Consider the following 27,862-nt stretch of genomic DNA (forward strand, 5'->3'; position numbering starts at 1 on the left):
TCTAATGGCTCCGGCAGCAAAGAAACATAAGCGCCATTCTCTGCGCTGCTTGCCATATTAGGGCTACTCATTCTGATCTAGATTCTTACTTATGTCAGCACTGTGAGGAGGCGCAGGGAGAGTTGACCTCCCCAGACTTTACCAAGCCCAGTTGTTCCCATTCGGAGGATGGGTCGGCCACAAACTTAATCAGAAGCACCCCAGTCTGAATAATCCCTGGCTGGGTCTTCCATAGGAGAGGGAAATTCAGTGGCACATACTCCAGTTCTTCCTGGGCTAGGTATGGACTCAGCGGCCTTCTCTTGGGTGGAATTTATTCAAGGCCTTCAAGCCTTCGTACAGGCACAGTCTGCTTCACTTGCCCCTGTCCAGACAGAACCACAGCTGGTAAGGCCTCCCTTTCCCAACTCTATCGACAGACCTCAAGCCATGCCTTGTGTCACCAAGGGTGTTCCTGGCGGGGACTCAGACAGCACAGACAAGGGGATCCAGATTCCTTGGAAGATGGAGAAATCCCTCCAGGTTTAGAACTATATCGGAACAGGTTGCGTTTTTTCCATAGAGGTGAATTGCTGGCCCTGGTTCCCCAGACTCTGAAGACGCTGGGAGTTCTGAGGTGGTCTCCATGACGCAACCTAATTCTGGTGTCTCTACGGAAAGCCTCTTGCTATTTTCCAGTACTGGAAGCCATCCAGGAGTTGATTGACCTGGAATGGGACACCCCTGAAGCGAGTTTTAAAGGTGGTTGAGCATTAGAAGCTCTATACCCACTGGATCTGGCAGCGAGACAATGCCTGCACTTCCCTAAAGTAGATGCACTGGTCTGCGCTGTATTGAAGCGAACAACTATCCCAGTAGAGGGAGGAGTGGCCTTAAAGTTTGCGCCTTTGACATGACAGCAATGACCTTACAGATTGCTTCCTGCTGTGCCCTAGTGGCTGCTCATGCCCTTTCCTCTCTAGAGAGGTGGATGACTCAGGGGTGTATGCCAGAGAAGCTATGGAGCCTGCTGCTCCCTTTTTAGCGGATGCGGGTCTGACCTAGTCTGTACCTCAGCCAGAGGAGTGGCCTCAATAATAGCGGCCAGAAGACAGCTATGGCTGTGAAATTGGTCAGCAGATGCGACCTCTAGGGAAAACCTCAAAGATGCCCTTTAAAGGATCATTCCTCTTCAGAAGCGAATTGGAAAAGCTGGCCAGTAAGTGGGATGACTCTCTCCAGTGCCCCAGCTACCGGAATATAAGAGAAAAAAGTCACAGCGCCACTCGCCTATGAGGGGTCGATCCAGAGGCGCCCAACACTTTTGGCCCTACAGAAACTCGGCATTTCAGAGGCCTCAGTCCTTTCGGAGCCCATGAGCAGGGCAGGTTCAGGTTTGGCCCAAACTCCCCAATGAAGTTTTGCCGACCCATCCACGGAACAAGGAAAGACGGGGTAGACTATCCCTCTTCTGCCAGCGGTGGGTCGAGATCATGTTGGACAAATGGGTAACTGGATATCATACGAGAAGGTTACGCACTGGAGTTTCGTAGCACTCCTTGGGACATGTTCATGATGTTTCCTTGCTGCTCCCAGCACAAGAAGCAGGCAGTGGAGTCTACCTTGATAAGGCTCCTCAGTTGAAGGCTATAATTCCAGTACCTGCACTCCAAGAAAATATGGGGTGTTATTCCATCTATTTCATCGTACCCAAGAAGGGCAGGTTCCTTTCGCTCCATCCTGGACCTCAAGAGTGTCAACAGACACCTACAGATAATTAATTTCCGTATGGAAACTCTGTGCTCTGTGATAATGGCTGTACAACCAGGAGAGTTCCTAACCTCCCTGGACCTCTCCGAGGCATACCTTCATATTCCAATCCAGCAAGAACATCAGCGTTTCCAACGCTTTGCGGTACTGGGCTGCCAAAATCAGTTATGGGTGCTGCCCTTTGGCCTGGCCACCGCCCCCAGAACATTTTCCAAGATTATGGTGGTTGTAGCAGCGGCAATGAAGAAAGAGGGAATCCTGGTGCACCTGTACTTGGACAACTGATTGATCAGGGCAAAGTCATTGAAAGAAAGTCTCTGGGTGATCAGCAGGGTGACATTCCTGCTTCAGGAGCTTGGTTGGGTCATAAATATGGACAAAAACAGCCTCAAGCCCTCCCAGTCCCTGGAATATCTGGGAGTCTGGTTTGACACCAAGCAGGGCAAGGTCTTTCTCCCGCCTTTCCAGATAAGGAAGTTGATATCCCAAGTGCATCAGTTGATGAACACGATACGCCCCAAGGTGTGGAACTATCTTAAGACCCTCGGGTTGATGGCGTCAACCCTGGAGCTAGTACCGTGGGCGAGGGCACACATGTGGCCACTTCAGCACTTCCTGCTGTCACACTGATAACCGCTGTCTCAAGTCTATTCGATTCACCTCCCCCCCCCCCCCCAATGGAAATATGTTCTCTGCTCCAGTGGTAGCTTCAGGAATGTTACAATGGGCTCAGGCCAGGAGTGGTGAACACCACTACTGAGGGTGTCTCAGGGAGGAGAAAGGCAGGACTGCAGAAGAGTCTAGATGCTGGCTGGTGCAGGCAGGAATGAGTGAACCCTATGGGCAAATGGGAAGGTGGAATAGGCAGACTGAGTCTAATACTGGCTGGAGATACCTGATACCAGATGCATGAAGGTAAGAGTGAACTTGAAGACTGGAACAGCATGGAAGTATGTGTGAACGTGAATGTAGGTAAAGGTGTACAGGAAACTGGAACTGGGTGCTGGTAAGGATGAACTCAGGAAGCGTGCCGGTATGAGTGATAATGACTGGAGGTATAAGTGACTGAATTGAGGAAACCAGACTGACAGAGAACTGGACAGACAAACCAGGACAGCACTAACACTGAACATGAAACACATAAGCCCTGAAGGCAGCAGAGCGAGGCACAAGACCCGAAGGCTACAGACAGCAGACAGAGGGCCCGTAGGCCACACACACACAGTAGGCAGAAAGCTCGTGGGTTACCGATAGCAGGCAGAGGCCCGTAGGCCAGACACAGCGGACAGAAGGCCCGTAGGCCACACACAGCAGACAGAAGGCAGAAGCCCGTAGGCCACACACACACACAGTAGGCAGAAGCCCGTAGGCCACACATACAGTAGGCAGAAGCCCGTAGGCCACACACAGCGGACAGAAGGCCTGTAGGCCACACACACAGTAGGCGGAAGCCCGTAGGCCACAGACAAGGCGAAAGAGGCTAGAGCAGGGAGCCCAGGTGAGCTCGATGCCGAAGCACCGATGTAACTACTAGACAGGGTTATAAAGGAGAGTCTGGGATATAGAGTAGGAAGGAAGGAGTGGGCCAGCCAGAAGAGCATGCTCATGGGGGACCTCTGGTGGTGAGGCGGCTGCATAGCAGCCATGGTCGTAACAAGGAAGTTCACCTGGGCAAGGGTGTAAACCCGTCCCTGCAGAACTGGCTGGTCCTCTTGACAGACGCGAGCCTCCAGGAACTATAACAGCCCAGGGATGTTGGACCAAGGAAGAAATGCTCTGGAACATAAACCGCCTGGAAGCCCAAGCGGTCACATTGGCATGTCTACAGTTCAGCCACTTACTCCAGGGTCAGGCGGTCTGCATGATGTCTGACAAAATAACAGTAGCCTACATCAACCACCAGGTAGGAACCAAGAGTCAGTAAGTGTCTCTGGAGATAGATCTCCTTATGGAATGGGTGGAATTGAATCTACAGATGATCTTGGCCTCCCACATCGCAGGAAAAGACAATGTCACAGCAGACTTCCTAAGCAGGGAGAGTCTGGATCCAGGAGAATGGATGTTGTCGGCCAGAGCCTTCAGCTGCTGTTAGATCGCTGGGGCCTCCCATCCATCGATCTGCTGGCCACATCTCACAACATGAAGGTTTCCCGATTCTTTAATCGCAGAAGAGATCAGCGATCTTTGGGGATCAACGCCCTGGTTCAGACTTAGCCAGAAGAGGACTTACTATATGCCTTCCCCCCGTGGCCACTGTTGGGCAGGGTCATTCGCGGGATCAAGAATGTGGGGCTTACAAGCCTTTATACAGGCTGTCCCAAGGTAGTCAGCCAGAGTAGATCCCAAGGCTTGGTTATCAACAGACTGCACCTTCAAAGGTAGTTCCGCTCTGCAGGACTCTCCGTCCCGACCAGGTTTTCCTAGTTTCCGGCACGGCAGCTAGATGTATGGCCTCATAAATAGTCCTGCTTCCTATCGTGCCAGATGTAGCAGTTCCCTGTGGGCTCAGCTTCGAGAAATAGAAAGTCTGCAAACAACACCAGCATTAGCAAAGTACTGTCCTTCTTGCCATTACTTCGAGGAACTAGGTCTCCTCTTGCGTTTTATACAGAGTCCAGTTTCCTCTGGTATAGAGGTCAGAGCCCCTCAGGGACAATTCCCAGGACTGCCGCGTGGCTGTTTTCTCTCCCATCCTGCCTGGGTCACATTCTGCTTTTTCCACTCATAACTCCAACAAAATCTAAATTATGAGTACAATCAGTTCATAGGGGAAAAATGGACTAAATAAGCTTTGCTCTAGAACTCCTTTTTTTACAGGCCTGCTAGGCAGTTGCACAACACGCCCCTTATCCCCTCTGTTGTGCTGCACGCAACAGCCTTCCCAGTCCTCCAAACAAAGCAACAAAATAATCAGAGTAGCCTCAATTACTCTTTTTCCATCTCTGTTTTGGGTTCAGCCTCCGGATAATCCACCTTCATGTCTTCTCCTTCCATCGTGAAGCTGACCTTTGATTTAAATTCCACGGCTTCATCCTGCATCTCCTCCCTCTTTATAGGTTCAGGTGTGTGCGTTCCCTCCCCCAGTGTCACTCCTCCTAGTGTATGACCAGCTCTCTTTCTCTCTTCCCATTGGTCTGGCCTTGGCTCAAATTGCCTGGGAAATGTAGTCTCCCCCTGGTCTCTCTGAGGCCTTTGCTGCCTGATCTGCCCCTGGGTAAACAGTGGGCCTCATCACAAGGCGCAGTCTACTACCTCGCTTGCTCCTGTCCAGATAGAGTCCCAGCCAGTAACTCCTCCCTCTTCCATTTCTATCGGCAGACCTCTAGGCATGCCTTGCCTGACCAAGCGTATCCCTAGTAGGGACCTCGATGGCACAGATGAAGAGGAGGATTCAGATCCCTTGGAAGAAGGGGAAATTCCCCCTGGGTTGGAACCGTATCGAACCATGTTATGGTTCTTTCATAGAGACAAATTGCTGGCCCTGGTTTCCCAGACCCCGAAGATGCTGGGAGTTCCGGGGGCGGACTCTATGATGGAACCAAAGAAGAATCCCATTATGATTTCCCTTCGGAAAGCCTCTTGCTAATTTCCAGTACTGGGAGTCATCTAGGAGTTGACTGACCTGGAATGGGATGCCCCAGAGACAAATTTTAAAGGGGGGTCATGTGTTAGAGGCTCTATACCCGCTGGATCCAGCAGTGAGAGAGCATTTGCATTTCCCAAAAGTGGATGCACTGGTCTGCGCCGTATCGAAGCGAACTAACCCAGTGGAGGGAGATCGGCCTTAAATGATGCACACTCTAGATGGATGGAGTTTATCCTTAAACAAGCCTTTGACACAGTAGCAATGACCTTACAGATTGCTTCTTGTTGTGCCGTGGTAGCTCGTTCGTGCCTACTTCTCTCTCAGGATGTAGGTGTGTCGGGGGAGAATCCCAGAGCTGCTATGGAACCCGCTGCCACCTTTTTATCAGAAGTGGGCTCAGATTTAGTCCATACTTCGGCCAGAGGAGTGGCTTCAGTGGTAGTAGCCAGAAGAGGCAACCTTCAAGGCCAAGCTTACAAAGATGCTCTTTAAAGGATCACTCCTATTAGGAAACAAATTGAAAAAACTGGCCAGTAAATGGGGGCGAATCTCCAGCCCCCAGCTACCAGAAGATAAGAGTAAGCAGTTGCAGCTCCTCTTGCATATGAGGGGCCAGTCCAGGGGCTCCCAATGTTTCCACCCCTACAGAAACTTGACATTTCAGAGGTCTCAGCCCTTTGGGAGAACTTGGTCCTTTCATAGTCAAAAGCCCAAAGAGGGGCAGGTTCAGGTTCATCCCGAACTTCCCAATGAAATTTTACCGACCCATCTTCGGAACGAGGAGATAGGGGGCCATCTGTCACTCTTTTACCAACAGTGGGTTGAAATCACTTCAGACAAATGGGTACTGGAAGCTAGGGACACTAGCGCGTCCCTAGCACCTTTTTTTCGACAGGAGCGGCGGCTGTCAGAGGGTTTGACAGCCGACGCTCAATTTTGCCGGTGTCTATTCTCGAGCCTGCTGACAGCCACGGGTTCAGAAACCGGACGCCGGCAAAATTGAGCATCCGGTTTTCAACCCACGAGCCGCGGGCTGCTTTTAAATTTTTTTTTTTTTAACTTTTGGGACCTCAGGCTTAATATCGCCATGATATTAAGTTGGAGGGTGCACAGAAAAGCAGTTTTTACTGCTTTTCTGTGCACTTCCCTGGCACCGGCAGAAATTAACACCTACCTTTGGGTAGGCGCTAATTTTCTTAAAGTAAAATGTGCGGCTTCGCTGCACATTTTACTTACTGTATCGCGTGGGAATGACTAATAGGGCCATCAACATGCATTTGCATGTTGCGGCGCTATTAGTCTCGGGGGGGGGGGGGGGTTATTGTTTAATGTAACGCCTTACCGGCGACAGTTTTGTTCTATGGAAACCGACTTGATTTGATATGTATATCGAGAATGTCGGTATATAAAAACCCTAAATAAATAAATTACCCCTTACTGAATAAGGGGTAAAGCTAACACGTCAAACGTGCGTCCAAATGCCGGTTAACAGTGCGCTCCACCGGAGCACACTGTACTGTATCGGCCTGTAAGTTTGTACCTGAGGCAAGGAGCAACAGCAGGACTCAAACCCTGGTCTCCTGGTTAGTAGCTCACTGCTCTAACCACTAGACTACTCCTTTACATATTCCAATACATCAAGAACACCAGTGCTTCCTACGCTTTACAGTTCTGGGTTGCCATTATCAGTTCTGGGCACCTTTCTTTGGCCTAGCCACCACCCCCAGAAAATTTTCCAAGATTATGGTGGTCGTGACAGCAGCATTGAGAAGAGAAGGAATCCTGGTACAGCTGTACTTGGACAACTGGTTGATCCGGGCCAAGTCCATGGAAGAGAGAGCCTCCAGGTGACCAACAGGGTGACCTCCTTGCTTCAGGAACTCAGTTGGGTAGTATACCTGGACAAAAGCAGTCTCAAGCTTTCCCAGTCCTTGGAGAATCTAGGAGTCCGGTTTGACTCCAGGCAGGGCAAGGTCTTCTTCCTGACCACACGGATACGGACGTCGATGTCCCAGGTGTGTCAGTTGATGTACACAATATGCCCGATGGTGTGGAGCTATCTCCACGTGCTCAGTTTGATGGCGGCAAACTTGGAAGTAGTGCAGAGGCGAGAGCAAACGTACCCACTTCAACGCTCACTGCTGTCACGTTGGAACCCACATTCTCAAGAATATTCAGTTCAGCTCCACTTACCAATGGGAGTCTGCTCTCGCCTCCAGTAGTGGTTGCAGGAGGCTCATCTGAACAGGGATGTATCCCTGTCATCACCGAACTGGCTGGTTCTCACCACAGACATTAGTCTCCGGGGCTGGGGAGCTCACTGTCAGGAACTCACGGCCCAGGGATTTTGGATGGACGAAGAGGCCCTCTGGAACATCAATCGCCTGGAAGCCCGGGCAGTCAGGTTGGTGTGTTTACAATTCAGCCACAGACTCCAGGATCAAGCGGTCTGTGTAATGTCTGACAACGCAACAACAGTAGCCTACATCAACCGCCAGGGAAGAACCAAGAGCCAGCAAGTGTCACAGGAGATAGACCTCCTCATGGAGTGGGCAGAAATACATCTACAGATGATCTCAGCCTCCCACATCACAGGAAAAGACAATGTCAGAGCAGACTTTCTAAGCAGTCTGGATTCAGGAGAATGGTGTTGTCTGACAAAGCCTTTCAACTGATAGAAGATCGCTGGGGCCTCCCGTCCATCAACCTGCTGGCCGCATCTCACAATGCAAAGGTTCCCTGATTCTTAAGTCGCAGAAGAGATCTGTGGTCCCTGGGAATCAATGCCCTCGTTCAGCTCTGGCCGGAAGAAGAGTTACTATATGCCTTCCCTTCAGCCCCTGCTGGGCAGGGTCATTCACGGAATTGAACACCACAGGGGATTAGTCCTAGTGGCTCCAGATTGGCCCAGGCGTCCATGGTATGCAGACATGCAGAGATTCCTGGTGGAGATCCCCCTGTGCCTCTCACAGCACAGGGATTTGGTGTGGCAGGGACCAGTCCTTCACGAGGATCCGACTTGATTCTGACTTTCGGTCTGGCCCTTGAGAGAGGCATGCCTGATGAAGCGAGGATATTCTGCGGCGGTAATTGTCACCTTACTCCACGCTCAGAAGTTTTCCACATCTCTAGCATATGTGAGGACCTGGTGCGAGGAAACGCAGTGTCCTTCCTTGGACAGTAAAATCACACTTATCCTGTAATTTTTGCAGATCGGCTTGAATAAAGGTTTGGCCCTCAACTCCATGAAGGTACAGGTAGCAGCTCTATCCTGTTTCGGGGTGAGATGAATGGAACCTCCCTGTCAGCTCATCCAGATGTGGTCAGTTTCCTTGTGGAATCTTAATCTAGTATTGGAATTTTTGTCAGGTCCCATTTTTCAGCTGCTGCGCAGTCTTTCCTTGCGTTTATTAATCTTGAAAACGGTGTTTTTTGCTCAGGGTAGCCTCGGAGTTTCATTTGAATCAATCCATTTCATTGCCATCCCTGGATAAATTCAAGGACACGGTGGAATACCACTTCCTCCAGCATTTGAAGGTCAGTAGACTTTTGGTGGGGTATCTGGAAGTTTCAGAACTATCCGATAGATGGGACCCCCTGTTTGTCCTTCACAGTGGAAGGAAGCAGGGCGAACCAGCTTCGCGGGATACCATAGCTCGCTGGATTAAGAAGGTGATCACGGGAGCCTATGTAGAGGCAGGAAAGCCACTACCTTCTCAGATTAAAGCTCATTCCTCTAGGGCTCAGGCGGTCTCATGGGCGGAAGTCAGACTGCTGTCTCCCATTGGTACCTGCCAAGCGGCGACGTGGTCCTCCTTCCACACTTTCTCCAGGTTCTATTGCCTGGACATATAGGCCATGGGCAGTGTTAACCGGACCGCGGACAGCCTCCCGCCCCGATCGGGAGTAGCTTTTATACATCCCTTTGGTCCTGAGTCCATCTGGCTACACACTAGGAAATGGATAAATTACTTACCTGATAATTTTGTTTTCCTTGGTGTAGAAAGATGGACTCAGCATCCCACCCTCTGCTGCCCAAGAACTGTGCCAAGGATTTGCCCATGGAGTGGATCTCAAATCCAAGAGATTATGGGTAAATGTTCATCCAGTCCCTAGATCAGAGCACCTATATTCTTACTGAAATTCAGTGTTTATGGTTAGTTGAGTACAGTTATGTTTATCTGTTTTTAATCACATTTTTTTCACTAGTATGTCCACAGTGGCTTTTGAAGAGAATACTGGAGGCCTGAGGGCACTATGTAGAGTGATGTCAACTTTGAAATCTGACTCAGTCTCCATCTGCTGGGCAGGGGAGCATAACCCATTGGTCCTGAGTCCATCTGTCTACACTAAGGAATACAAAGTTATCAGGTAAGTAATTTCTCCAATTGTAATCTCAATAAGACTTTGAGCAGTAATTATTCTTGTCTACTCTTACAGTGCATTGCAAAAATAATCACATCTTTGTACATTTTTCACATTCTTGTCAAATATTTATAAAAATGATTTAAAGTAGGAGATTTTTCACTGATCTACACAACATACTCGACTCTTTCTTCAAGAGAGATAAATTATAAAAATCTTCCAAAAACAATTAGTAAAAACAAAAAAACCCTTGATTTCTTAACTCTTTGCATCCTTTGTCATAGCAAACCCAGATTAGCTCTGGTTCAAAAATTACCATCAGGCCCATAAGTTAAGGAAAACTGCTTACCTGTAACAGGGGCTCTCTGTGGACAGCAGCACAAACAGCCACACAAGTGGGTGACATCATTCAACGGTGCCAAGATTGGGTGATGTTCTCTTATAGCCCAGAAATTTCCAGACATGTATTTGGACTTGCACGGGTCTTCCCACGTTAGCATCACCGACTTCCAGTTTAATACAGAGCTATCCAGCTTTCCAGAGAGGAGGGAGGGATTGTGAGGCTGTTTGCACTGCTGTCCATGGAGAATACCCACTACAGGTAAGCAGCTTTGCTTTCTCCGTGGTCAAGTAGTGCAATATAGCCACTCAATTAGGGACTTCCTTGCTGAGGATTGCCAGTGTCTTTAACATTCCCTATTCATGCAACCCAAAATGAATATTGTAAGCCAGTTTGTCCAAATTTACTGTCTTTCTGATTCTTTATCTAGACAGTAATGTCTTATGAAGGTGTTGATTGTGGACTGGGTAGCTGCTGTACAAATTTATTGAATGGATGTGTTATTTAGATGCACTATTGAGGTTGCAATTGCTCACTTGCTGGTTTTTGCTGGATGAGACAAGGTAATTCCATTTACTTTGTAGCAATAAGCAATGCATCGAGTAAGCCATCTTGACAAAGTTTTTGCTTCTTAACTGCAACACAAAATCTACTGACATCATAAGATAATAGTAATTGTGTAGTCTTCCTGAAATGTTTGGGAAAGCTCTTCTGCAGTCAGATTTATGCATTTTTTGTTTCATTTGTGTTTTGTATGGGTTTGGATAAAACGTAGGTAAAACTGTTTCTTGGTTTAGATGAAAATCTGAGACAACCTTTGGCAGAAATATAGGATGTGGTGTTAATACTACCTTGTTGAAAAGTTTTGTGTATGAAGAGTAAGTCACTAATGCCTGCAGTTTGCTTACTCTTCTTGCAGATTTAACTGTGATCAGGAACAAGACCTTCCATAAGGGAAACTTTAATTGTGCATTCACCATTGGATCAAAAGGTCTTTTCGTTAATTGCTGTAATACCATGTTTAATTTCCATTGTGGGGGTAGTGTCCTCAATGATAGCTTTATATTATTTAGTCCTTTTAGAAATCTGGATATGTTAGGATATTTTGAAGTTGGTAAGCCTGATTTGTATTGGTGGTATGCCACAATGGCACTCAAGTGTACTCTGATGTTGTTTTTTAAACCTGTGTTGGACAAATGAAGTAGATGAGCAAGTGAATGAGTTTTCATTTTGGTTCTTGCACTATATTGTGAATTTCCTCCATTTACAGTTATGATTTTCTTTTTGACAGTCTTTTCAAGGCTACTAGAACTTCTTTTCCATTATCTGGAATTCTTAAGTTCTTCATTATTTGGCTTTCAATCTACATGCTGTCAGAGCTAGCGACTGAAGGCTGAGGTGCAGGACTGCTCCATTGTACTGCATTAGTAAGTAGGTTTGGGAATATCAGCAAGCATATCGGCAGGCAGATTGATAGTCTGTGAGGTCTTGGCCAGTATGGTGTTATCAGTATCATTGATTCTTCTTCTGTTCTTAATCCAAAGACCATCTTTGAGATCAGAAGAATGGGTGAAAAGCATAGGTCAGTCCTTGATTCCAAGATATTACAAATGCATCCATCAATATGGGCTTCTTGAACAGTATTTTGTGATTGAAAGAAGCAAAAATGTCCATTTCTAGTGTTCCCATTGGCTGAAGATTTCTTGAAGCAAAGTATTTTCTAGAGAGCATTTGTGTGGTTGAAGCTGTTAGCTCAACATGTCTGCTAATTAATTGCCTGCTAGGTATATTATTAAGATTTGTATGTTTCTCGCAGCTGCCCATATTTGAATCATTTCTTTGCAGAGGTAATAAGACCCAGTTCCTCCTTGCTTGCTTAAATGAAACATAGCTACTTGATTTTCTGTTTTGAATCTGCAGCAATTTTTTTTTTTATCAGCCATTGTGCAAAGACTTGTAGGGCTTTGAAGATAGTTCTGAGTTCCACATGGTTTATATGTAATAATGAGTCTTGATGAGTCCAAACACCTTGTGTACATATGTTGTCTAGGTGAGCTCCCTACCCTTGTTGGAAGGCATCCAGTGTAATTGTTTTTTTTGAATGTTTTGTTTTGAATGAATAAGGGTTTTTTTGTTTTGTTTTGTTTTTTTCTCTCATGACCCACGTCATGGAAGAAATTAATGCTTCACATGGCACTTTGCTTTTCTCATTTTCAGATACGCTAAGGGATTCATGTGAAATGTAGAAGCCATATGGCTTAATGATGCCAATTCTGGTCTTGAAGAGCCTCAAATGGGCCAGGTTTTCAGGATATCCACAATTAATATGCAGGAAATAAGTTTGCATGTATTCTCTCCATTGTATGTAAATCTATCTCATCCATACTCATTTGTGGATATCCTAAAAACCTGGAACGTTTGTTGCTCTAAAGGACCAGAGTTGGTCACCCTGGCCTAGTAGCTTCATGAATATGTGGTTATCTGTGAAATGGCAAGGAGATTGAATGCTCTTTAAGTGGGAAGATAAGCTTTTCCTTTTATTATATCCAGGGTTATTCCTATAAACTCCTGGTGTTGATATAGTTTAATTATTTGTAGATTTATTGAACAAAATTTTATTGAACAAAAATACATTTGTATTTGATATTTATTTATTTATTTATTTATTCAATCTTATATACCGGCTTTCAAGTTCATTTCAAGGCGGTTTACATTGATTGAAGTTGCAGTAGCAACCTTCAAACACATATATACTAAAAACAAAACATGGTACATGACTAAAATACATTAAAACCAAAAGCTAGCTGGCTAAAAATATATTAAACTAAACCCTTTCAAATCCCAACAATACTGCCACATCTTCCCAGGTACCCCCCTTCCCTCCACCCATCCATCTACCCTCCTCCCCCCCACCCACCCATCTCCCCTCCTTCCCTCTTGGACTCTCCTCTCCCTCCTCTCCTAGTGTCTCTGTACTACTATGGAAAACGGGGTCAACTATTCAGGCTAAAAGCCTGTTCGAATAGCCAGGTTTTTATCTGCTTCCTAAAGCTGTTAATGTCCTCTTCTGTCCGAATCTCAGCGGGTAAAGAATTCCACATTTTTGGTCCTGCCAAAGATAAGGACCTCTCTCTCACTGAACTAAGGTGAGCCAGCTTGGGCGATGGAATGGTCAACATGGCCTGCCCAAGGGACCTCAAATTTCGTGATGGGACATGGATACGTAAGGAGGCATTCAGCCATTCCGAATTCGTGCCATATATTGCTTTATGTATTAAAGTTAGGCACTTATATTGTATACGGAACTGAACCGGCAACCAATGTAAACCCATCAGAACTGGGGAAACATGATCAAATTTTTTTGTGTCAGATATTAGCCGTGCAGCGGCGTTCTGCAACAATTGCAGCGGACGGATAGTCGATGAGGGCAAACCCAACCATAGGGCATTACAATAATCTAACTTGGGTAGAATTAATGCCTGGACTACAATCCGAAAATCGTTTGAGTGCAGTAGTGGTTTTAGTCTCCTTAACACTCTTAATTTGTGAAAACCGTCTTTTAGGACAGCCTTTACAGAAGATTTCATTTTAAGCTCAGAGTCTAGCATACACCCTAAATCTCTTACCTCAGATTGAATTTTATATAAAGGGAGACAGTTAAGGATGTCCTTTTCTACTTTCTCTGTTACCTTGTTACCGATAAAGAGTATTTCGGTTTTTTAATTGTTTAGCGCTAATGACATATGCGTAAGCAGTTGCTTCAGTTCCTGCTTTTAGTGTTGCTGTTTGGGACACCTTTCTTTTACTGGTGGAGTACAGTATTCTGGCATCTCTTTCAGGAGTTCTGTAATAATTTTTAGGGTTTTTTTGTATTTTTTTAAGCTCTTTTTGTGGCCAATTCAACAATCAGACTTGTGGATAGATTGTAGTTTTGTGTGATCAGAGCATCTCTGAAACATGTATTTTCTATCAATTGTTTTAGCTACCGACGATATGGAGGAAGACCCTTTCCAGATCCCGTATTGAAACTCTTTTAAAGCCTCAGGCTTTAGTACTGCTTTATAATGTTTGGGTGATTATATGAAGCAGAGGGCTCTGGTGGTATTTATTTAACCTTGTTATCTTCTTCCATATTAAATGAAATTGACACAACCATTTTTACTATGAAGTTTGGATAAGTAGTGTCTTCTGGTGGAATAATATTCCTAACTGGTTCTGGAGAAGGATCTGATGATAACCCTGAAAAATGGTTTATGGATAAAATTCCAGTGAATGAAAATAATTCAGAGACTTTTTCTTAAAATTCTCGATAGAGGATTCTTGCTCTTCAGTTGGTGTTTTGAGGCTGTTCCTGGGTATGTTCTGCGGGGCTTGTGTTCACTTTTATTGGTTTTGCCTTTATCTTTTCTGACGTTGTTTGTTTTTAAAATGGGCTTCTAGTCTGAAACTGGAACATCTTTCATGTATTTTTGTACAAAGAAAGACTAAGGTCTGCACAAAAGCATGGCATTCTAGCAGTAGTAGTGACACTGGTAGTGACACGTTAGACCTCCTTGTTGGGTACAGGTGAGTTCTTTTCAACCACTAAAACAGGCAGTGAAGAGATACTCATATCTGTGTTGGCATCTGAATTACTAGCTTTTTGTCATTTACATGGCAAATAATTAGACCCAGAAGAATTATTTTTATGCTTCTGCTTTTATGGCATAGAGTATGTCTGTGTGCACGCGATGATCTGTCTGCACTGTGCTGATGTCTTGGCATTGTTAAATTTCCATACTGCTGTTTCTGGACCATGGGGTTTGGCACTGAATTGCCTGTGCTGTGCACAGTCTTCCACATCGAAAGTTCGGCGCTGTGTTGTCTGCATGCAGTTGATTTTTCGGTTCTATATATTCACTTAGAGCAGAGCCATCATTCTACTGTGTGCCAATGGACCTATTTCAAGGCTATCTATGCCAATCTTGCTCGAAACAGGTTTTCTTGTTTTCAACGAGCCTAAAGGAGAAGATGACTGATTTTTTTTCTTGATTTATCATCCGTTGAATTTGAATTTCATATTTGTTTTAAATCCTTGTAGATTCTGGCCTGTGGGGACAATTTCCTATAGGGTCCATGATTTGTCATGTTATGGTCTGGCCCTAGATATCTTAGGCAAAGGTCGTATAAATCTTTACTCGCCTTTTCGTGATGACACTGCTGGCACAGTTTAAATGGAACTTTTCTTTTCTATTTATCTTCTGATGTCTTTCAATGCAGTGATGCTCTGAGAGAATCCTAACCGACTGTTCACAATCGTGGATGAATTAAAACTGACGAGTGGAACATGGTGATGCTAATGTGGGAAGACCCGCACATGCCCAGATACATGTCTGGAAACTTCTGGGCCTTGAGCGAACTTCACCCGATCTTGGTACCTTCGGATGATATCACTCGCTTTGTGTGGCTGTATCCACAGAGAAAATAGAGCCCACTTGAGAAGATTCAAATACCTCTTGATGAAGAATTATGGTGTTTTTATTGTATAAATTTGAAACAAAGGTCCAAAAAATGCTGAACTAGGAGCTGCCAAAACAACTCTGGGATAATGTTACTCAAAGATACAGACTGGAGGAAGGCTATAAGAAAATTTCAGTGTATTTTGAATATCCCTTTGGTGCACTATCAGTTCCATCATTGTAAAATGGAAACAGACACTACCTTGATCAGGCTGTCTCTCCTAAGTCAGAGGCTGTAAGTTAAGCAAACTCCTGAGGAAGGTCACTATAAGACCTAAGATTACTTTAAAAGAACTACAGCGGTCTCTAGTTGAGCCTGGGGAAAATGCTGATGGTTTAACAGTTTCAAGATTGCTCCACAAACATGGCCTGAATGAGAGGGTGGCAAGAAGGAAGCTACTATTGAAGAAAAGCCGTATGATGTGTCGCATTTCATCTGCAAAGAAACACTTCAGGGAGGGGACATTACAAGCATGCGGTAAAAGGTTTTGCGGCTTGATGAGACCAAAGTGGAACACACTGCTCTCCATGCTAAGCGATGTGTGGTGTAAAAAAAACCGTAGCATATTACCCTGCCAATGCCATTCTTAAAGTAGAGCATGGTGGCGGCAGCATTCTGTTGAGGTGATGCTTTGCAGTAGCAGGGACAAGGGAAGCTTGTGAAGATCCAAGGGAAAGATGGGATGGTTGAAAGTATAGGCAGGACCTGGAAGAAAACCTGTGCCAGTCTGCCTTAGACCTGAGAGTGGAGGAAAGATTTGCCTTTCAATAAAGAACAAAGCAAAATCAACAATGACGTGGCTCAGCAAGAAGAAAGTGAATATTCTTGAATCCAATGGGAACATCTGTGACAACGGTTGAAGACTGCAGTTCGCAGCCATCTTGAAAGAGCTTGAGCTCTTTTGCCAAGAAAAATGGGCAAAAAACTGCACCATCCTGTTGTGCAAAGTTGGTATGTACAACACTTGTCTTAAACAACTCGTGGCTGTTACTGCTGCAAAAAAGGGCTTCCATGAAGTATTGAATCAAGGGATGGGAAGACATATATGCAATCGAGGCTTTTCGAGTTTATTACTTCTGGAATATTTCTAGAATTGTTCTAGTACAATAAAAGTATAGAATATGTTGTGTAGTTCAGTAAAAAAAAACCTCCTACTTTAATGCATTTTGATTTGTATTTTTTAGATAGAATATGAAAAAAATGTACATAGGTGTGAAGACTCTTGCCAAGGCTCTGTGTGTTTATGAAGTGGTCCACGTCTGTCGTCAACCTTTGGTTTCATGACTTGTAGCCACATATCAGTATATACCGTTTGCTATAATCTAATATGGCATGTAAATATGTCCATTTATAGACTGGCTTTCTCTAAAACGACCCAAAGCAGTTTACAATATTCCAAAACAATATCAACATGAAATACGATATAAAACAATACAACTACTCTACCTCATCTCTACTCTTTCTAGGGGCTAAAGGCAAAGTTACAGTAAATAAAATAAGAGAGCAGTCATAGCCCATCCACTACTAAAATCAACCCAAACCCCTGAAAAACAGAACCATATCGCACAACTAAATCCCATATCCTAAATCTCTAATTCCATAGTTTTATCTGGTAGAAAAGTTTATATATATATATATATATATATATCTACCCCAGACCACTTTGGATGTCTATAAGGCTATAACTACTGAAGTATACCAACCCATACTGGCTTGGAGAGAAGTTTCAGCATTTTTCTTGTCTTGTTTCAAGCATCTGAGAATCTGTTTCAGGACCTTGGGCAAAGGATGCCGAGATCTGGACTCCAAGTACTGCTCTATGAAAATTTCTAGTATACCAGCAATCATGAACACAAATGAACCTGTGAAAAATATTGCTGCAAGAGAAACAAAAATCTATAATTGAAACTGCAAAGGCTTAAGTGTAATAACATAATTCATCTCATGGGACACAGTCGTTGCTTGCACATTCCCTTTGCATTCAAAACAATGCACAGAGGCGCTGCCTTTTTCTGCTGAGTACAGAAAGCTGATAACTGTAAGCTCTCCCTCCAGGCTGATTTCCTTTTTATCATAGTTTATAATGGCCTAATGGCACAACATTTTATGCTGGTTTCCATGCAGGAGTCTACTTTGCTAATGGACATCAGCACACAATAAAAACCTGTTCTGTCCACTTTAATAATTAGAGGCTCAGAATACTACTTGGTATTAATTACACAGCTCTTCAGGAGAGAGAGGTTATTAGCACCATAAGCCCACATTTTCTGGAGTGTCATCTCTACAGAATGTAGGGTGAAAGGTGACACATCATTACACAGGTCTTCTATACTACACAACATTGAACCAGATCCCTTTCAAACTGCAATCGTTTATATGAGACTGGGAGAATAACTTTCAAACAGATGTGCGTGGCAGCACATACATGCTTATATGGCATGAGCAATTGTATGCTAGCATTTTATAACCTTTGCATTTGATATATTCGTGTGTTAAGAAATCTGTGCATCTCTACTCTGCCAATGTTCCCTCCAAGGAGTGACTAGGTGTGTGCAAATTTTTTTTCGTGTGAGCAGCAATTTATTTTAAATCAATTTTTGAGCACCAGTATTAGCATTGCATTTCTGCATATAGTACAAAGAAAAATTTGTGAGTGCTCAGAAATGTATAAGCGATCACTCATATGCTCAGCTTAGAGGGAACTATGCTTGCAACATACATGCATATGTAGGCTTACACATGAATGCATGCAATGTACTTTTCCTACCTATTTTAAAAATATATGGGTGTATTTCACACACGAAAATAAAGTATGACTTGCATAAGTTAGTGTATTTTAAATCATGCACCTGTCAAGGAAATTACCAATTAGTCCACTAGTTTGCCCAATCCTTCTCCAGGTCATTCAGACCCTCTTGGTTCTTCAGCCTGAACTCCTCCCCCAGTTCACCCAGCCATTAGTACACAATGAGCACATTTAATTTCACTTAGTCCAGGACATTAGCAGGTGTAAAATTATACATGCAAGCTGGCAAATCTGTATGTGGAAGTGTCTCTTAAAATTGCAATGTATGTAAGTAAATGTTGGCCCTGCCTCAGAACGCCCCTTTATGTTTATGTGCATGCAAAAGTGAAAATGTGAGTAGTTTATGAAATACAGACCACATGGGCAGAGGCATAATGTTTTGAAAATTTATCCCTAAATGTTCTTATTTGAATATTTGGATTATAACAAGTATAGACAACTCCGGGTCTCAGGTACAACAAACGGGTCTGGTTTTCAGGATATTCACAATGAATATGCAAGAGAGATATTTGCACGCACTGTTTCTTGCATGCAAATATCTCTCCTGCATATACTCATTGTGGATGTCCTGAAAACCAAACCTGTTTGTATTACTCAAGGACTAGAATTGCCTCCCCTCTGGTTTATAAGCATAGATGCATTACATGTGTTGTCTCTCTCCCCCTGTGTTTGTATCCCTGAGTCTGAGCTTTAACATGGAGAAACAGAGAAAGAGAAGGTGGATAAGGACTGTAAGGCCTATCTCATCTGCCAAACCCTATTACAGCGTACCCAATTTCAGGCTTTAACCTCCCATCTGTACTTGACCCAAGTTTTATTTTTATTTTCATTCTCCACCACTTGCACTGGGAGGCTGTTCTAAGTATCCACCATGTTCTGTGAACAAATATTTCAGAATGACAATGGACCCAGAGCAATTAAATCAGGAGGTACCTATTACTGGGGGATTATTGGAAGTAGTTGGCAGGATTTCGTTAAGGATCAAGGATAAAACAGAGACTCCAAGGATCAGTGTTATCTTGAAGGCAGTCTTCTCCGTATGGCAGCCGGAGATGAAACAAGTGGCTGTATCCATTAACAAAAAGGAGGATGTTGGCAAAATAAGATTCAAAACATGTAAAACTGGTCTTCTTTCCATGGATAACTATCAAAACAAAGATCAAGACAAGCAAGAAGTAACTAGTTGATCTGTGTATGAAGTAGGTCCTGTATAAAATTATGCAGCCAAAAGAAAGTCACTTGGGATCCTATTGAAATTTGGATTTAATTATTTACATTTCAAAATGAGCTCAAGGTGAGTTACAATTTGGATACAGTTGGTAGTACCCTGCCCCAGAGGGCTTATAATCTGAGGGCCTGATGTAGGAAAAATGTGAGTTAAATTTTAGCTCACATTTCTTTACTTACTCGGTAAAAAATTGAGCTAAATCCCGATCCAGTAAATTAATGCAGGGACACTCAACCCAGTCATCAGGACATACTAGCCAGTCAAGTTTTCAAGATATCCTGAATGATTGCATACAATGGAGGCAGTGCATGCACATTTATTAGGGATATTTTAAAAACCTGACTGGCTAGGCATGTCCTGATGATTGGCTTGAGAACCTTATGCTAATGATTAAAAAAAAACAAAAAAAAACCCAACAGTGTGCACAGAAAACATACTTTACACACAGAAAATACAATTTATATACATAAAACACATTTTCTGCACACAAGTGGCATCTTCTGTACATGAAACAAGATTTGTGCCTCAAAAAAATGTGGGTACACCAAAATGTATACAAAGCATTGCTCTGCACAGAAAACTTGATTTGAGCAGCGCTTTATGTGCATGAATTCGGAGTACAGAACCCCCACACCATCAACTTTGGGTTCAGCCCCAGAGACTAACAGTTCGTGTAACTTTATTCCTGCTCTGATCAGGAGTTAGATTTCTAGCATTAAGAAAGCATGAGTTGAGTTTACATGCACATCTGCATTGGGAAGTAAAAGCTGATGCCTTCATTTAACATAGGATTTAAATTGAGGAGCACTAATTTATGCATACAATTTTACACAGGTTTATGCATGCAGGGTTTTTTGCATACAAACTCCTTACTACATCAAGAGTGTGCACATATTTCTGGGTAAAAATGTGCACACAGATTTAGACCTTTATTACATCAGGTTCTAAGTCTGTATGTGAAGCAATGGAAGGTGAAGTGACCTGCCCATGGTGCATCTTTAGGAGAAACAAGATTTGAATCTTGGCCTGCAGTTGTTACCATTAGACTACTCCTCCTTAACCCTTTTTTTGCTAGTACAAATGGGCATGTCCCTGTACATACCCAGATCAGTCCAGACTCCTGGGTTTTGCCTACCTTCCAGAAGATGGAGACAGAGAAAGTTTCACAGCCACAGCCACATAAACTGATGTGCCACCTGCCGTCCTTCAGTATTTCTCTGTCTCCAGCAGATGCAGGAAGTGCAAAACCTGCAGTTCTCTATCTGATAATAACAAAGGAAGAATTTCCTCCCAGGAGGTTGGGAGGTCCTGGTGGGACCATCCCTCCTAGTTTTAGAGGTGGATGAGCAGAGCTTGGGGACCCTTGATTGCTTGCTGAATCACGCCGGGGGTGAAAGCTGGTGGTGCAGTTCCCTCACCTTCAGGAGACTTGGGAGAAGCCTCTGTCACCCTTCAGATAAGGATATTTTCTTTTTTTGTCTTTTATAAAGTTTGAAAAGAGGGGAGTATTTACTTTTCGTTTGCTCTCCCCGTCGGCGGCAGAGGGGCTCAGGTTGAGCAGGGAACATCCGTTTCGACTCTCCCAGTGCTTTCTCCTCCCTGGGCGTGTGCTGCACGGTCGGAGTCAGGCTGGGCCATGCCGCGTAGCTGCTGATGCACTGTGAGTGGAGAGAGTGCTGTGCATCTCTGTAGGACCAGCTGCTATTACAGATGCCTCTCTGGTGGCATCTCTGAGGCAGCACGGGACTGGCAGGCCAAGGGCTGTGATATGGGAAGCAGATGATCTGTTGCTGAGTGTGGGAACGGTGGCCATCTTGGAAACTTTTGTGGTGAATGCACAGGGTGTGGCAGGGGGAAGGGATCTCCCACTCACGCTTTCTCTGATTTTCACCTCTGAGGAGGCCTGAGGTGCCCACGGAGGGCAGTTAGGAGGAACAAGATCCTCTGTGTTATGACCACAGGTCGCAGATGGCTGTGACCGCGTCTACTCACGTCTTGTACTGTCCCGCTTACCTCTCTGGGCCTGCTCATGGCGGGGGCTAGCCTCTACCACCGCGTATCTCATGGTTCCTCGTGGCGGCCGGGATGCCGACACCACCCATGCCGACTCTGGGCCACCGGGTCCTCTTTTGAAGTAGCTACGACAGGAGCCTCGGGCGTCCCTGACTGATGACATCATTTGGTCAGGGTTCTTCACCACCACCACCTTTGCCCCTTGCTAGCCAACTTGGCAATGAGTTCCATCGCTACTCTACTAGCTCCTGTCTCCTCAGACCTGTGTTGACTGTCTCGGACCCTTCTTGGACTCTGGACCCTGGCTTAGGTACCCGCTCCTTGGGGGCCTGCGTGCGCTCTCTCTGGAGACCCGGTCTCCTGGCTTCCCCTGCACCTCAGGCTAGCCCTGCGCCTTCCAGTAGTCCTACCCGCCAGCTTCCCGCTCCTCAGGGTTGCCTCTGGGAACGCTCTCAACACTTGGGAGACCTAGCTCCGTGCTCCCCCTCTCCTCGGGGCAGTGCCTACATTCTACACCAGAGACTGTCCGTGCTTCCCTGCTCCTCGGGGCAGCACCTACTTTCAAACACCGGTGATTGCTGGCACTTCCCTGCTTCTCGGGGTCATCTACGTCATTATCTGGAGACCCGACTCGGGCTTCCCCGCTCCGCGAGTTAGCCTACGTCATCACATCAGTACCTTCCTTGCTAAGCAGCTCCGTCCCTCGGGGTTGCCTCTGCACTATACTTCCTGCACGCTCTGCCTCGTGCTTCCCGCTCCTCGGGCCTGCCTAGCACCACCCTCTCGGAGGTCTCTGCCCAGGTACTGCTCTCCAGCCCAACCTGCTTACTGTGGGGTTCCTCATTGCTGTCTCTCTCACCTCGCTCCTCGAGACCTCCCCAAAGATTCTCTCCCAGAGCTCCTGCTGTACCTGACCTCGACCCCAATGGTGTGGACCTGTGGGGTTCCTCCCCACAGGTGGTAACAACTATCACCTCTGGCCAAAGGTCCATGAAACCCACAAACCATAACACTCTGGAAGAGGATTGTGAGGGTTCCTCTCCTTTTTCGCTGGAGTTTGTTCTGCTGCTGCACAAAGCTTTTTTGGCCCACAAGGTTGTGGAGCAGCCCTTTCCCAAACAGAGAACAGTAGAACCTCCGCCCAGGAAGAGGTCTAAATTTTCAGGGGCCACGAGGTTTCAGAGGGTCCTTTTGTCCATCTGTGTCGGGGGCCACTGAGGAGGGTTTTTCGGAAGAGTCTAATCGTGGATTGCCATCTAGAGATGGTTCTCCAGACACTGATCCTTCTCGGGTTGCACAGATCTCGGAAAAGGACTCTGGGAAAGGTCCTGATGATGGAAGCCAATGATCTCAATGTGATTCACCTATTTCAAAAAGAGGAACTCGGGCCCCTGATCCCATCAGTCATGGTGGAGTTAGGAATAACGGTTCGCAGGAGTAGTCTTACCAGGAACAAGTGGTTCCAGTCATGGCCGGCTTGTGAGGTCCAGCCAAGATTTTCCCTTTCACAGGTTGGTTAAAAATTTGGTGGTCAGGGAGTGGGACACTCCGGAGACTGGCCCTCAGGTTAGCAGGGCCATGGATAAGCTGTATCCTTTACCCAAAGACACTCTGGAGCTCTTGAGGGTTCCAAAAGTGGATGCCTCCAACTCTGCAGTCATAAAAAGGATTTCCATTCTGGTTGTTGGTGCTGCAGCTCTGAAGGATTTGCAAGACAGGAAGCTGGAGGTGCATCTTAAGAAGATTTTTGAAGTGTCTGTTCTGGGCATCTGTACTGCTGTGATGCAGCAGCTTTATGCTTCGGACTGGACTGTGGTGGATGCAGCAGTTACAGGATAACAAGGCTATGTCACCCTCTGAGTCTCAGCAGGCGGAGCACTTGGAGGCTGCAGTCTCTTATGGTGTAGATGCATTGTATGACCTAATCTGCACATCTTCCAGGATGATGATGTCAGCAGTCTTGGCCAGGAGGCTTCTTATGTTGTGGAACTGATCAGCGGACGTTTCGTTGAAGGCTCAGCTTGGAGACTTGCCTTTTAAGGACAAGCTTCTTTTCGGAGAAGGCTTGGAGCAACTGATAAAGCACCTGGGAGGGAATAAGGTACATTAAGCTGCTGGAGGACAAGCCCAAAGGATTTTTTCCAGTATGCTCTCGCTTTCATGGTCAAAAGCATTTCCAGCAAAGCACAGCCCTGGTCGCTGGCTAAAGGCAGACCTCAGGGAGGTCGCAGTCCTGGAGCCAGTCTTTTCAAGGCCATAGAGTGAGCAGAGAATGCTTCATCCAGGATAGTGGCAGAGCTAAGCCCGTACAATGAAGTGAGGCCAGCCCACTCCTCAGTCCCTGTCATAGGGGGTCATTTGACTCAGTTTTACGAGGAGTGGGCCACGATCACGTCGGAGCAGTGGGTTCTATGCGTGCTAGGACAAAGCTACGCTTTAGAATTTGCTCGGCCACTAAGAAGCCTGTTCATGGTATTTCCTTATGCCTTAGCAGAAAAGAAGCTGGTTGTACAACAAACCATCCTACATCTACGAAAGCAGGAGGAACAAGGGACGGGACGTTATTCCATTTATTGTGGACTTGAAGAAAGTGAACGTAGCTCTCAAAGTTCCTAGGTTTCGGGTGGAGACTGCATTCTGTCATCACAGCAGTATGAAGCGGACAGCTTCCTTGGATCTAACAGAAGCGTACCTACGTATAGGGATCCATCTGGATTATCAAAGGTTCTCCGGTTCATGATCCTCGGAAAGCATTTTCAATTTTGTGCCCTTCCGTTCAGCATGGCGACAGCTCCCAGGTCCTTCACCAAGGTAATGGTGGTGGTGGCAGCGGTCCTCAGGAAGGAGAGTGTGCTGGTTCACCCATATCTGGATGACTGGCTCACCTGAGCAAAGTCAGAGGACCTTTGCAGGCAGGTGGTGGAAGTGGTGTTGCATCGTTTGAGATCCTTGGGTTGAATAGTGAATCTGTCCAAGAGTCATCTTTCTAAATACACTACAGACTCAAGTTCTGAACATATTTAGAGGCCTGAGTGCCCAGGGTCTGGGATTATTTGCAGGTCCTTGGTTCCATGGCATCTACTTTGGAGCTGGTCCCATGGGCGTTTGCTCATATGAGACCTCTACAGAAAGCATTACTACCCGGTGGGATCTGATGTCAGAGCAATTTCATCTTCCACTACCACTTAGAGTACGCTAGGTCGGCACCATTTGTACCGCGGGCTGGACCTGGAGGTGCCACAGTGCGTGGTAGAGACTACCGATGCCAGTCTCTCTCCAGTTGCGGAGCCGTGTGTCAGTCTCAGTCAGTGCAAGGTTGATGGTCAGTGGAGGAAGCGTCTTGGTCCATCAATCACTTAGAGACTAGAGTGGTACGATTGTCTCTGACGGAGTTTTTCTGTTTTGCACAATTGTCCAGTCAGAATCCTGTCAGACAATGAAACGACGGTGGCCTGCATCAACCGCCAGGGTGGTACCAAGAGTTGAGCAGTGGCTCAGGAAGCAAAAATGCTGATGTGCTGGGCGGAATAGTATCTGTCCTTGATAGTGGGTTCTCACATTGTGGGGGTCCAACATTGTGCAGATTTTCTCAGCTGACAAAATTTAGATTCCAGAGAATGGGAGCTATCAGAGGAAGCAATAAGCCTCGTTACTTGCAGGTGGGGCATACACCACATGGATCTTATGGCAACTCAGCAGAATACCAAGGCACCCCGCTTCTTCAGACGCAGAAGAGAACGAGGAGCAGAAGGGGTCGATGCCCTGGTTCTTCCTTGGCCATGCAACATCCTGATCTACAGGTACCTGGTGGGTAAGATTAAGAGGAGAGTAGAGATCCATCCAGAAACTGTCATTCTCATGGCCATGGAGGCCTTGGTTTGCAGATTAGATCAATCTAGCAGTGGATGGTCCATTGAGACGGGACATCTTCCACAGTTGCTACGTCAGGGCCCCATATTTTCATATCAGGCAGCTCGCTTTTGCCTAGCAGCTTGGCTTTTGAGAGGAGGCAATAAAGGAAGAAAGGATATCCTGAGGATGTTATTTCTACTCTGTTGCAGACTCGTAAAAATTCCACATCCTTGGCGTATGTCAGGGTATGGAGGATTTTTGAGTTTTGGTGCACAATGCAAGGGGTTAATCCTCAGCGAGCGTCTGTGGCACAGATTCTGGCTTTTCTGCAGAATAGGCTATCAAAAGGTTTGTCATTAGACTCCCTGAGGATGCAGATGTTCATGGAACATCCCTAGCTGCGCATCTGGATGTGGTACGTTTTCTCCAAGGGGCAAAGCATTTGCGTTGTCCTATTTGTAAAGTGTGTCATCTTTGGAGCCTAAATTTGGTCCTCAAAAGCATGTTTTCGGCACCATTTGAGCCTCTTAAAAGGTCTACCATAAAAGATCTCACTTTGTGAAGGTGGTCTTCTTGGTGGTGTTCAGCTCTAAGGGTCTTGGAACTTCAAGCCTCGTCATGTAGGGAGCATTTCTTGCGGATCTTGGATTCTGAGGTCTCATTAAGGACTGTTCCATCCTTTTCTGCTGAAGGTGTTTTTGGTGTTACACTTAAGTCAGTCAGTGCAACTCCCGGCTTTCCCAAACCTGAAGGTTGGTACGCTTCATGCAAAAGTTAAGATGTTTGGATGTCAGACGGGCATTGTTGGAGTACCTAGAGGTCACTAACAGTTTCAGATTGTTGGATCACCTCTTTGTGCTGTGGAATGGTGCAAAAAAGGGTCAGAAAGCTTCAAAAGCTGTCATTTCATGTTGGTTGAAAGAGGCCATTGGTTCCGCTTACATCTGTTGTGGTCATCCTATCCCGGAGGGGTTAAGGGCTCATTCAACCTGGTCTCAGGTGGCCTCCTGGGCTAAATGTCAGCTAGTGTCCCCGCAAGAGATTTGCAGGACAGCCACTTGGAAGTCTTTGCATACTTTTGCCAGACACTATCAATTGGACATCCGAGCCTTAGAAGTTACTAGTTTTTTGGGAAAGCATCCTTCGAGCGAGACCCTCGCAGTCCCACCCTGGTTAGAGAAGCTTTGGTACATCCCAGGAGTCTGGACTGATCTGGGTAGGTACAGTGAAAGAAAAATTGGTTCTTACCTGCTAATTTTCATTCCTGTAGTACCACAGATCAGAGAAAACAAAGAGGTAGGCGATCTATGATAGCCGTCAGGAAAACAAAAACACAATAGATGCCTCAGTCTTATTTCAATATTTATTAGAACAGAGATGTGCTCAATGAATGCCCGACTCAGGCCGAGTTTCGCAGCTCGTTGGCCGCTGCCTCAGGGGCTTGAACACTTCAAATACTAGGTGGAACTCCACACAATAAGTTTCATCAGACGTACATCAAATGTTTGATCAATGTTTCGGGTGGTATGCCGCACTCAGTTTCACATGAAGTGAAGTGTTCAAGCCCCTGAGGCAGCGGCCAACGAGCTGCGAAACTCGGCCTGAGTCGGGCATTCATTGAGCACATCTCTGTTCTAATAAATATTGAAATAAGACTGAGGCATCTATTGTGTTTTTGTTTTCCTGTTGTACCACAGATCAGTCCAGAGTCCCACCTGATGGTGAAGAGGAGAGTTGGAGAGTCTGCTCGAGCTGTTATTGTAATGATTCTGAAAAGTGGCACAGGATTTTCTTGTTAGTCCCTAAAGTTGCAAATTGAGTAAAGTTATCAATTACAAGCTTTTTCCTTTTCCTGCTGCTCATTCGGGGGATATTACTTCACTAGTTTATTAAGCGTTTTTGCTGTTTCAGCTTGGGTACATAATCACATTAAGGAAGGCAAAACAATTGCCAGCATGGTTAAAAGGTGAGGTGAAAGAGGTTATTTTAGCCAAAAGATCTTAATTCAAAAATTGGAAGAAGGATCCAACAGAAGAAAATAGGATAAAGCATAAACATTGGCAAGTTAAATGTAAGACATCAATAAGACAAGCTAAGAGGGAATTTGAAAAGAAGTTGGCCGTAGAGGCAAAAACGCATAGTAAAAACTTTTTAAAATATATCCGAAGCAGAAAGCCAGTGAGGGAGTCAGTTGGACCGTTAGATGATCGAGGGGTTAAAGGGGCACTTAGGGAAGATAAGGCCATCACAGAAAGATTAAATGATTTCTTTACTGAAGAGGATGTTGGGGAGATATCTATTCTGGAGAAGGTTTTCATGGGTAATGATTCAGATGAACTGAACCAAATCATGGTGAACCTAGCTGTGGTAGGCCTGACTGACAAACTGAAGAGTAGTAAATCACCTGGAGTGGATGGTATACAC

At 45.5% G+C, this 27,862-nt stretch overlaps 1 protein-coding gene across 3 annotated transcripts in view; it reads right to left on the reverse strand.

The window, feature by feature from the left end:
- Positions 1-27,862, reverse strand: part of LOC115090908 (5-hydroxytryptamine receptor 3A-like) — a 79,600-nt gene that overhangs the window by 3,547 nt on the left and 48,191 nt on the right. For 2 of the 3 annotated variants that reach the window (XM_029600573.1, XM_029600574.1), the window contains exons 7-8: positions 19,279-19,489; positions 17,243-17,416 (exon numbers count right to left, since the gene is read on the reverse strand). In XM_029600573.1, the coding sequence (XP_029456433.1) occupies positions 17,243-17,416; positions 19,279-19,489 (385 nt within the window). The remainder of the gene's footprint in view (positions 1-17,242; positions 17,417-19,278; positions 19,490-27,862) is intronic. The other variant, XM_029600575.1, reaches the window with a different exon arrangement.

Source organism: Rhinatrema bivittatum, chromosome 4, assembly GCF_901001135.1.
Source record: "Rhinatrema bivittatum chromosome 4, aRhiBiv1.1, whole genome shotgun sequence".
NCBI lineage: Eukaryota > Metazoa > Chordata > Amphibia > Gymnophiona > Rhinatrematidae > Rhinatrema > Rhinatrema bivittatum.